General features: G+C 35.9%; 2 protein-coding genes across 2 annotated transcripts; both read right to left on the bottom strand.

The window, feature by feature from the left end:
* Nucleotides 1-604: 604 nt before the first annotated feature.
* Nucleotides 605-2,626, bottom strand: LOC133806700 (protein SHORT-ROOT-like). The gene has a single exon (XM_062244795.1). The coding sequence runs from the start codon at nucleotides 2,576-2,578 to the stop codon at nucleotides 923-925; it is 1,656 nt and encodes a 551-aa protein (XP_062100779.1). The 5' UTR covers nucleotides 2,579-2,626; the 3' UTR covers nucleotides 605-922.
* A 5,082-nt stretch (nucleotides 2,627-7,708) lies between these two features.
* Nucleotides 7,709-8,368, bottom strand: LOC133834550 (secreted RxLR effector protein 161-like). Its single transcript, XM_062264202.1, has one exon. The coding sequence runs from the start codon at nucleotides 8,366-8,368 to the stop codon at nucleotides 7,709-7,711; it is 660 nt and encodes a 219-aa protein (XP_062120186.1).
* Between the last annotated feature and the right edge of the window lie 4,626 nt (nucleotides 8,369-12,994).

The following is a 12,994-nucleotide window of genomic DNA, read 5'->3' as shown; positions in this document are numbered from 1 at the left end:
TGCCAAAACGAATTAAAACCACTTGTCTATTTGCAACCAAAGAGGAAATGATGGACAAATAATTACACACTAAATACGAGAGAGAGGAAGTTGAATGGCTTCCACTATCTTATGTAGGGCTAAAGCCAAGGCCAAGAGAATAAAAGGTAAGCTATATATAAAGAAAAATATGCTGTTTAAATCAAAAGACAATAAAGCAAACATGGGATCTAGTTGGTGGGCTTCTATGTTTGCCACCAAAGGGGAGAATTATCCTCTTTTTTTGGGGTCCTCTTCCCTTTCTTTATGTCAATTTATTTGCATAGTTCCACTCATTAGTCTACTTTCAACTTTTCCCATATGTTTTCTTCTTCTTTTGATGATACTTCTTTATATATATGTTTCAATTCGGCAACCTTGCCCTTTAATCTCTGAAATAAACTTAAATTTCTGCATGGAAATTACCATTGTTCGCTAACTTTAGGGAAATTAGCATATATAAGCAAGACTCAGCTTACTTAAATCTATAACACACTCGCACTCCGTCCTCAAATTTTAGGGGAATTTTGTTTATAATAAGAGCCGATCGAGGAATCTCAAATATTATACATGCCTCAGTCGTCAATCAAAGATAAGTGATCTTATATTGATATGATTTAAGTAGTCATAGATTAATAAGAGAGCAATATATATATATGTATATAACAAGGATCGATCATATGGAAATCGCTATTATAACGACTACGAGGCATAAATTTATTTATAGCTATATAGCTAGCCTAGCTAGGTAGTAATCTTATAATATGACCATCATCATGATCAATTACTAAAACCTAGCTATATCTTGCTATATATCAAAATGGATAGTCTAATATTTATTATTCTACAGTTTGGTTTTTGTTGGGACATCAACGTCCCTAAGATGATCATCATCACCGACCAATTATGGTTTCCATGCTGAAGCCCAAATCACTGGCTCTTCTTTCCATTTTAAGTAAATTCCAGAAGTAGAGGAGGATTCATCATACACTAGTAATTGTCGTTCTTGTTGTCGTTGATGGCCTCCTTCTCCTCCTATGGCTTGAGGTGGATGAACAAGTCCCCACCCAGATGGCCGGTATCTCTTCAACAAAGCCTTAACATCGTCCAAAACGTCGTTGCTGTACCCAACAGGCCAAAATGACCCCCGTTTCAGCCTCTCACTCCATTGCTTTCCCTTCTCTCTCCTTTCGCTACAATCCCATGTAGTAGCAGTAGTGCTCCTTCTCATACCATTCTTAATGTTGTTGTTATTACTATCCTTACTATTATTATTTTTATTGTTTTGGTCATCTTGTTCTTTTGGATCATCCATATCTTGATCATGATGATCTAATTGATCTTGATCATCATCACATGCCAAAACCCTAATGATGCCTCTTGAGCACTCTCTCTCCAACATCAGCTTCTCGTTGCTCGTCACAGCAAAGCTTTCTTCGAGCATCTCAAAGTAGAGAGTGTAGAATCTAAGGCACTCTTCGAAGCAACCAACGAAGTCGTCTCTCGTGGTTGTGAAATCTGCTTCTTCTTCCACAACTGTCACGATTCGTGGCTTCAGTGATCGAAAAGCTCTCATCGCTGCCTCCCTATCCTCCACCTCTGCTCTCCTTAGCGTTCCCACGCAGTTCACGGCCACCGCCTCGTCGTCTTCAATTCCTAGTCTTTCTCTCGTCAGCTCCCCTAACCGGCCTAGCTCAGATATGACGTTGAATTCGAAAGGAACTCCCATAAGCCTCGCGAATTTCTCCATTCTCTGCCTGATCTCTTTCATCACTGATAACCCACCACCGTCGTCAGTAGCTACTGCGGCGGCCGCCGTGACCACCACTGTGAGCTTCAGCTTCGGCGTCTCATTGTTTCGGGTTGCCAAGGCTTCGAGGAGAGTAGGCCATTGAGTGCAAAGCGTGTTGCTTATGTCGATTATGTGAAGCTTGGCTTCTCCATCTAAGGCCTCTAAGATTGCTCCATTGGACGCCACGTGTCCGAAGGTGGTCCATGGGCTCACCTCTTGAAACTTGAGAATTAACTTTCTAGCACAGTCAAAAGAACGCATCTTGTCCGCCACTGACGTCAATTTCTTGTAGCAGTGGAGGCCGGAGTTTGTGGATTTGTAGAAGAGAGCTTGCAAGAAGTAAGACCCCAATTTCTGATCACAGTCGCCATAAGGGGAAGCCAACTCGTTCAGCATCCAAAGAAGGTTGTGGATTTTGGTCGAATCCTTATCAGAGATTGCTTTTGCACACTCCTTGAGAAGTCTTGGAGCCCAATTGTCGGCTGTAGCCGGAGGCCATGGCTCGGCGCCTGCCCCTAACGCCGAATCCGAAGAAAGGCTTGTTGAGGCTGACGGTGGCGGCAGTGGCGGTGGCAGCAGAAGATGGTTACTTGTAGTGGTGGTGGCTTGCATAATAGTGTCTAGTAAGACCGTCTGATCATTGTTGGTGCCGATGATGATGTGTTGATCATGGTGCTTGTTGTGGGTGCATAATGTGTTTGAGTTGAAATAGTACTCATGACTTTGTTGATGTTTCGGACTAATATTAGCGAAGAGGGTTATGTCCATTGATAATATATGGCTTATTAATGGAGCAAAAACCCACCTAGATAGATAGACTCTCCGGGGGAGTCTGAGCTCAAATATGCTAAGAAAATGGCCAATTAAAAAGCCACGATGGCTTTGAAAGCTACATTGTATACTATTATTCTATTTCAAGTCGTTGTCATGACTATATAATAGGATATAGAAATAAATGATATACAATAAAGCAAGGATAACAAACAACATATTTTCTTTTGGCCAACAAAAAACAAAGAGAAGATGATAAATAGTATAGTACGTGAAGCCGACAAGAGTTTGTGGGTTCAAAAATTTACCTTATGCCAACTATATATGTCAACTTCACAAATTGCAATAATTATTATTTCCCAATTACCAACACAAATCCCTCACATGTACTTGTGGCCCTCTATCTTTATTTGTTAATTACTATATTATTGCGCATCTATCAATATTATGTAATTGATGGGACACCCTTAATTTACATGCTCTAATTATATATTATAATATGTAGTTAACTCGACCATAAAGTTAAAGATAATACTTAATATTTAGAGTTATAATTAATTATATATTATATGTAAATGTGTGTACATTACTTTATTTTGTGATGACTACCAATATAATTATATATAGAGATTTTTTTTTTTAAATACACATGTTTTTTGTTTTTTTATACTTTATTAGGATTCTTATTTTTTTTTCTTAAAAAATACGCACTCAAATTTTTAAAAAATACGATTTTTAAGAAAAATAACTAAAAAAAAAACTTGAAAACACAAAAAAAAAACGTGAAAACAACATTAAAAAAAAAGAAAAAATACCATAAAAATGTAAAAATGTAAAAAAAATTCTAAAACCGTAAAATTGAAAAAAATATATATATGTTTGATCGTAAAAACGTAATTTTTTAGCAAAAATTAGTATTTTATGTAAAAATCTCTTATATATATACATATTTCTTTAATCATCACATATTGAAATGATGTTAATTTATAAAATAATATACATTAAGAAGATTTTGAAAATATGTAAAAAAAAAAAAACAAAATCGTGATGTTAAACATGTTATTAGTACACTACGTACAACTATACTATGTATCATATATATAGTCATCCACTTCTCCCTCTGCCGATCACAATTAATTTTCTAGATTATTTTTGGTTCTAAACCACCACAAAAAAAGAAGTCTATATATTGTTCGGTAATTACAAAATTTACATTCAAGGAACGCTTTCAATTTCCTTTAATATTGTCCATCGATTATTATTAGAAAGAGAAAACCCATAGTCCGTCAAAACGTAATCAACTTACTTTCATTCAATAATGATCAAGTGAAAGAAAAAGAATACTTATTATATGTTTTCTGTAGCAATTAATGAAATTCAGCTCCTAGACATGCAATGTTATTTTTAAATTCCTAATATATAGTAGTATAATAAATTACTCCAGAATAGAACCACACCAATAGAAATCAAGACTCCACATTTTTCTATATAGGTATATAAATATATTAAGGATCCTTCGAGTCAAGTAAATCATTCTCATCAGTGGTTTCTGAGTGATACGATCAATTGTCACCCATATGAGATCATACAAAAAAAAAAAAGATTTGTTTTCTTGGCAAATTAATCTTTTGAGAATTATTATTCACTCTACCCTAGATGAGACGAAAATTTGCGACCATTGTAGTTATATTATAATATCATATTCAATTGTAGTTATGGTATGAGACAAAAATAGGTGACTATTTTGGTGCAAGAATTCATAAACAAACAAATTGTTGGAAATGAGGATAAATTTTCCAGTTCAAGAACCTCAGATGAATCTCGGTAAACTAGAGATGAATCTAAGAACACAAATCAGTAAGACTAATTATCAAACAATTAGAAAACGAAAAATATGAAAGCATAAATCAACATAAATATATATACTGGTTCAGAACAAGATTAATGTGATCTCACAACAAGAAAAAATGGCTTTTACTTCGGTTTTTAAGCTGGATTTACTTCGGTTTTCGCTAAAATTCGCAACCACAGTAGTTCGGAGCGAAGTAAAAAGTAGTTAAAAACCGAAGTGAAAAATAGGCTTTCTACTTCGATTATTATGTAAAAAGCGAAGTAGAAAGTAGGGATTCTACTTCGGTTTTTACATAATAACCGAAGTAGAAAGTGGGGTACGCTTCCTTGTTGGGCACTTTCTACTTCGGTTATTATGTAAAAACCGAAGTAGAAACCCCACTTTCTACTTCGGTTTTTACATAATAACCGAAGTAGAAACCCCCTACCCCATTTTTTTTAATAATTATTTCTAATTATTTTTAAATGACCCAATTCTATTTTTTTTCTTTTTTTTTTGCCCTAATTATTTTAAATAGTCTAATTATATGAATTTATAGTTATATATATTTTTACAATTGGAATTGGTTTATTTTCATTTAATTTATAACAGAAATAAAAATCACAAAATTTATACACTTAGAATTAAAATTCTTATAAAATTAAATATTTATACATTCACATAATTGTTAAGTAGAATAACCTAATCATTCATATATACATTCACATAATTGTAATTAAGTAAAATAACATAAACATTTATATATACATTCACATAAAACTAAAGGTATGTATAAACAAAATAGTCTTACTAATAAATTTAAGTCATCAATCGGCTTAACTATTCTTGTTGGATTGGCAAGATGTCCTTCCGATCCTTGGCGACAATTTGACTACTAGTAACTTTGTCATTTAGTTCATTCTACGAAACAAACCAATGATAGATTAAATTAGTAACTTGTAACAACACTTAAAAAAATTTCTTACTTTGCTTTAAAACACTTACATCTCTTTCTTCAATTTTTTTGTCCAAATTATCTTCGACAAGAGTCTTCTTCGTTTCTCGCGCTCTTATCCAAATTTCATATCCATCTACATCTTCCACTTCTAGTTCTTTTTTCTAGGACATCAAACATAATTGAAGTTTAATTATTAAATTTTCCTAAGTCTAACAAAATTTCGGCAGCATAACAACTGCATTTTAACATCTCCAAAAATTTTAAAATCTATAAATAACACAAAAAATATATCGACATAGTGTGCAAATTGAAAAAGAAAACAATTAATAAAATCTATAAAAATTGGTAGAGTTTCCTTTGTTTTTGTAGCATATCCCAATTTTATAATTATATATAAATTCAATACAAACAAACACAAAATCAACATACATAATTCCATCCTTATATCACCGCTAACAACAAATTTCCCAGAACCTACTTCACTAAAGTAAAGCATGCAAGATTTAACTCTAATTTTATAAATAAATATTGTAATAGTAATAAATAAAATTTAAAGATTACTCACCTCCAATATTACTCTTGAAGTCACCCAAAATCAATACCGAATTGGCAACTAAATCAACAACCCTACTAAAAAGCTTAAACAAAAATAAATAAAAATCAATTACATAATTAATTAAACTAGCTACATAATCATCAAACAACATATCAAGCTAGCTAGTTATAGAAAACAAAAAACAAATGTCACTAATAATCCAAACATTTCAAGTTCTAACATTGGCAACAACATTACTTATTGAAGCTATGTTTAGAAATTTAAATAGCAAGTCACAACAATTTTTAAATTGTACTAATGTATATATATAATTAATTACATTATATAAAATAATAAAATAAAATAAAATATAACACAAATATACTAAAAAACAAGTATTAAATTTGGAATAATATAAAAAAATTAACACAAACAAAGTTTTAAGGTAACAAACCTTCTTTGATGCTCAAAATAACCTCTAAATCAATATTAGCAACTCTAAAAACTATATATAATAAACACATTATATCTATAAGAAAAAAATTTGAAAATATTATAGAAAATAAAAAAAAAGATCATACAAACAAAGATTTAGTGATTCATACATTTTTTGAAGCTCAAGAACTTATTTTAATGTAAGAAAACTAGCCAAAGTCCAATAACAATACCCATTTTCGAACCCTAAAAATACCCACACCCAAAGTCTTTATTTTCTTCCTCAAAAATAAAAATGGAACTAATATTTCTGTTTTTAAGTAAGAAAAATGGTTTCAAATGGTAAAAAAAACATAAAAAATGGTATATTTTGTGAAACCCTCGTGGGAGTACGACAACAATGGAGGTTTTCTGGGTTTGGCGTTTGGGATTTTTGCTTCAGAGAGACGAATGAGCCGTGGGAGCTATATATTAAGGGTATTAGAACTCTTTTACTTCAGTTCTTATACAACAACCGAAGTAGAAAGTACCATTTCTACTTCGGTTCTTATATAAGAACCGAAGTAAAAGCCTTCAGGGCCGCGTTTGGTTGCTCCACTTTTCACTTCAGTTTTTTCATAAAAACCGAAGTAAAAAGCCCCGATTTAGTGTGCAAACCAAACATGGCCCTTGTCTATTTTCTATTTTAACTTCGTTTTTTTAAGAAACCGAAGTAATAGCCTTTTTTTTATGTACTACCATTCCCAAAAGCGAAGTAAAAACCCATTGAAAGGCTTTTACTTCAGTTTTTTTATATTCTATGTGTAAAAAACGAAGTAAAAGCCTATATTTCTAGTAGTGTCTTGAACCTAATCCAGCTTTAGGAACCACTATATCTTCTTTATTTAATCAATGAAATGAGTACAAGACTTCAATGGAGCTTCTTGGAACAATCTTGGATCAAATTCTTTAAACACTCAATCACACAGGTGTTTTCCTCTCAATCTCTGAGCAAGCACTTTCCCAACAGTTGTGCTTCTCAATACAGTTCCCCAAACCCAGCTCTCACAACCTTTCTCAATACTCAATCTTGATTTCCACACTTGAGCTCTCTCTTTCTAATTTGGTGTTTCTGTTGTTTCAACTGAACTTTCTCTATCTACTTTCTTGTTCTATTTTGTGTCTTCCAACAAGTGAATCCAACATGTCCTTTTATAGACCAAGGACTGAAAGTTAATGAGGTTGTTATGATAGTTGAGAACTAAATAACTCATTAACAGAATTAGTTGGGATTTGGAGAAACTACTCCCACAAATTCCACCTAGATTCTTCAAATCACAACCTAAATAGAATTCCACTTGTAGAGATAGTGATCCTAGAATTCCATCATTAGTTACCAAGGCTGAGCAAGTTGAAGCAATGCTTAAACTTTTTCACAAGTAGCATCTTGGTTCCTATATCAGCTGGATTATCCTCAGTACCAATCTTGTCCAATGATATCACATCTTCCTCTATCTTTTCTCTTATCCAAAACAAACGAATGTCAATGTGTTTGCTCTTTTCGTGGTATACTGGATTTTTACAGAGGTGAATTGAGTATATCTTAGCTTTACCTATCATCATCTTCAGCTCCTGTAGCATTCCTTGTAACCATATTGCCTCTTTGAATGCTTCGGTGGTGGCCAGGAAATCAGCTTCAGTTGTTGATAGTGACACCACTGACTGTAGTTGGGACTTCCAACATATGCAATCTCCATTTGTTGTGAATACATATGATGTAGTTGACCTCCTTGTATCCTTACTTGCTGCATAGTATGCATCTACAAAACCTTCAAGTGTAACTTTCTGATCCATCTGCTTGTATTTGTGTCCCATCTCAGTAGTTCCCTTTAGATATCTAAGTAGCCACTTAAGAGCATTCCAATGCTGTAATCCGGGGTTGGACATTAACCTACTAAGAATGCTTAGAGCATGTGCTATGTCTAGTCTAGTGCTGACCATGATGTACATTAAACACCCTAGAGCCATAACATAAGGGACTTTTGCCATTTCCTTTGTCTCCTCGATAGTCTTTGGACTTTGATCTTTTTAAAGTACAAATTGTCCTCTTAGAGGTACTGAAACACTCTTTGAATCTTGCATGTTGAATCTCTGAAGTACCCTATGAATATAACTTGCTTGTTTAAGATTCAGAATCCAATCTTTTCTGTTCCTTGTCACTTCTATCCCAAGTATCTTTTGGACTTGACTGAGCTCCTTCATTTCAAATTCATCTTTCAACTTGTCTTTGATACCTTTTATCACTGTCTTGTCCTTCCCCATAATGAGCATATCATCTACATATAGTAAGAGAAAAACTGATGTAGATTGCTCAAGATTTTTGTAGTATAGGCAATGATCAAACTTTGATCTAACGAATCCAGTGTCTTGAACATAGGTGTCAAATCTATTGTTCCATTGTCGTGGTGACTGTTTAAGTCCATATAGTGACCTTCTTAGCTTGCACACCATCTCTTTGTTCCTTGATTCCACCTGAAAACTAGGTGGTTAATGCATATAAATGTCCGCCTCTATAAAACCATTTAAGAAGGCAGTCTTGACATCAAGTTATTCTACTTCTAAATTTTGTTGTGCTGCAAGAGATAGCATCAATCTTATAGTCTTATACTTTACTACAGGTGAGAACACTTCATTATAATCGATTCCTTCCACTTGTGTAAACCCCTTTGCGACGAGCCTTTCTTTGAACCTCAAAGGCTCATCTTTACTCAGACCTTCCTCCACCTTGAAAATCCATTTACATGAAATCACTTTCTGACCTTTTGGTTTTGCAAATAAATCCCATGTTCTGTTTTTGCCCAATGAATTCATTTCTTCCTTCATTGCTTGACTCCATTCAGCCTTATATTCTTCCCTGAAAGAGCCTCTTCAACACTGTTGGGTTCTAGTGTGTAACGCCTTGGATAGCCAAGACCGTTACACTGTGTGTTTATAAAGTGCTAGACTTGCTAATCAAGTAATTTAATTAAGAACGTGTTACTGAAACTAGAATGGTACTAGGGTTAAAATGTTTTGGTCTTAAAAGTCACATTTTTCATAAAGAAACATTTCCTGTTTACAAGGGATCCCAAAAATGTTAATATTAAAACTGTTTACAAAAGATTCAAGGAGTAAATACAGTATTAGCCATATTAAGGCAAAACAGACAATTAGGCAATCTCTGTCCAGATCCACTCCTCGGCCATGGCGACCGAACAGCTGGCTATGTACATTCCACCTCGCAGCTCTCCATCTCAGGATTGGTCCAACTTGTCTTTGCCTTTACCTGCACCACGTAGCACCCGTGAGCCAAGGCCCAGCAAGAAAACACAACAACAGAGCATAAGCAATCAATAGACAATTCAATATCTCATATTGCATGACATATTCTTAATCATATCAACAATTAGAATAGTCAAGTATTTAGCATACTAAACATATCAATTCACAACATACACCAAATCACATATGATAACTAGGGTTAGCGCCCTCAGGCCGCACCCTCCGTTATCCCACTTAAACCGAGCTCAGTGAATATTAAGCTGTCTTCGGCTACCAGTGGCCAAGTTGCGCCCTGTGCCAAATATTGTGTACGACACCCTTAGGCCGCTATCACATGTCCCATGGCATAATACCATCATTGACATAATACAAATATCGAGAGCACTTAGTCCCATCCGAAACATATAACCGGGTGCAGTTTTCTTACCTTTCGATTCACTAGCTTTGATCACTTGACTCCTTGAGCACGACCCCTCTCGAGTCCTAGCGCTCACCTAATCACAACCATAGGTCAAAGTCATCACCAAACCTCAAGTCCAAAACCTAGCCTTGGGACCAATCCCGAGCCCCCCCAGGAAGTTCTAGTTCCACCAAACAAGGTGATGGAATCGAACCCCGAACCCTTGGTCAAAAACCCTTGAAAATAACCCTAAAATCCCTTTATGGAAACAGGGCAGCGCTACAGTGCTCTAAGGAGGGCGCTACAGCACTACAAGTAGAACCAAAATCCCCCAGAAAGCATGGCCTAGCACTACAACGCCCAAAGGCTAGCACTGTAGTGCTAGTCACAGACAGCCAACATCCCATTTTTCCTTCCTGCGATTTCCTCGAACCAAACTTAACCAAAACTTCTCCAAACCTTCACCAAACTAAAAAACAAGCTTATTAACACACTCCACTCATCCCAAGCATCCCATATACTCAAAACCCAAGCACATGCATCCCTAATATCAAAATTCACTATAGCCATTTCTAGACTTCAAAACTCAACAGAAACCAGTCAAAACATCAAAGTTAAAAGCTCAGAATTTATACCTTTGATGGAATTTCAATTTCAAGTTAGTCTCTAGACCTCCTTAGCTTGCTCTTCCTCAACCCTTGGCTCCAACTTCCCTAGAATTCCCCATCAACACAACTTAGATACCTTAGTTAAAACCAAAACCAGAACTGAAGGAACTACAAAGTTTTACCTCAAATGATGGTGTGTTCTTGCTAAGCCCTTCCAACTCTTCAAGCCTAGCTCAGGATTCCTATTGCTCAGCCTAACCTAGCTCCCCTCTGAGTTTTGCTCCAAGAAAACACCCAGAAATGGTGAAGGAGATCACCAACCGACTCCTAGGAAATCAACTTTGTTTTCCTTCTTTTCTTTCTTTCCACAGCCTTCTACCTTTCTCTAAATTCCCACTAAGTATAATGCCTTAACATACTTATCTCTAAGAATCCAATTGACCAAAATGCCCTCCCTATTAATTCTAAACCCTTTAATCCACTTAGGGGCATTTTAGTCATTCTACCCAATTCCCGCTAATTCCTCAAGTGTCTCCAATATTTCCCGCTACTTCCCTATACCTAATTAATCACCTATTATATTCCTCGATGTCAAAATAGATTCCAATATACTCACTAAATTCCCATTTACACCCCCAGGCTCACCCCGAGCCGGGTATAAATCCCCACCATGACTTTTTCGCTAATCTTCTCACTAGGATCGTCTCGAGTCACAGATCACAGATATATCCACATAATAATGTGGTCTCAACAATTATCACATATATATACACAGTTATGCCCGCAACCGACCAAAATTACGATTATGCCCTTCTAACCTAATCAGGGCCTACATGCATACTAATACACATAGTCATGCATCTCAAATATTCAAATAGTCATATAACATGCTTTAAATCATAATCATGCATTTTACTCATTAAATTCACACATAATTCCCATTATGCCCTCCAGGCACACTAATCAAGGCCCTTAAGCCTTATTAGCGAATTTGGGTCGTCACATAGTGTGTCAGTTTGCTGCACTGATGCAAGTGCATAAGCCACCAAGTCAGCTTCAGCATATCTTGCTGGAGGTTGCATAACTCTTCTCTCTCGATCTCTTTCCAGTTGATACCCAGATAGTTCAGGTTGTTGTTCTATTGCATCTGGCTCAGTTTCAGATTCACTTTGGTCATTCATATCAGTAGTAGATTGAGTATTTCCTTCAAAGTTTCTCAGCTTAACTTCAAACTCAGCCATGTTCCTTTTACTTATTCCACCTGCATCATTTGAAATACTACTTGTTATCCAAAAAGCAGGTGTGGATGACGTGGCAAACATTTTCAACATGTGGCTGACACCTGGCAAAGGTTTTGTTCAACCATCGACCAGGGATGTTCTCTTGATAGAGCATTTGAGTTTTATATACGACCAGATTGCTCGTATACTCCATATATTTTTAAGTAATCTTGTACAGTTGTAATCATATCCGAGATTATTTCCCTTTATACCTGATTATCCGATTAATTAGGTGAAAATATCTTTGATTGATTCTTGTAACCCACCTTGAGCCTATAAATAGAGAAGATAAAGCTCAAGGGAGGGACTTTTGGCTAACTTTGGTTTATGCTTTAGAAGAGAATTTTGGCTATTATCTTTCGGTTGTATTACTCATCCCTCGAAGGTTTGCGAAACTCATAGAACCCTAGTTCTTTGATCACCCCTTTGAGAATCAATATCAATAATAGCCTAAGTGGACGTAGTTCATTACCAATTCTTGGGGCTGAACCACTATAAATTGTTGTGTTGTTTATTTTTCTTTCTATTAGATTCTATTCAATACTTTCCACCACATCAAGCATTTGACTCTGTGTCAGTTGACCAAAACAAGGGTCAACATTCTGGTGCTTTCATTGAGAGCTTGAGAAGAAGTTGTTGAAGGTACTAATGGCAAAGACATCCAAGAAAACTGGACAGGCTGCTGCCGCTCCAGCCCAGCCTCCTCCACCAAATATGGTTGAAGACGAACCTCATTTGGAGTTCGATGAGGAGGAAGTAGACTTAGAGGCCCTGAAGACAACACTGGGGGTGTTACAAGATGAACTGGCCGCTCTGAGGGCCAATTAAGAGAGTGTCGCCGAGATAATGGCGTCACAACAGAGGGAAATAGAGCGCCAGTGCCAAGAGCTGAGCGAAAGACAGGCGGAGATGGACCATCGTTAGAGGGATGCCATGGCAGCCCTCGAAGCAGCCCTCAAATTGGCTAGGAATCAGGCTGCACCTGCCTCGTAGCCTGACCAACCCCCAAGTGGGCCACCTCAAAGAGGTCCCAATCCTAGCCTTCCACTCCAACCAACAAGCCCTC

This window comes from Humulus lupulus, chromosome 1 (genome assembly GCF_963169125.1).
Source record: "Humulus lupulus chromosome 1, drHumLupu1.1, whole genome shotgun sequence".
NCBI classification, from domain to species: domain Eukaryota; kingdom Viridiplantae; phylum Streptophyta; class Magnoliopsida; order Rosales; family Cannabaceae; genus Humulus; species Humulus lupulus.
This window is presented reverse-complemented; position numbering and strand designations above follow the sequence as displayed.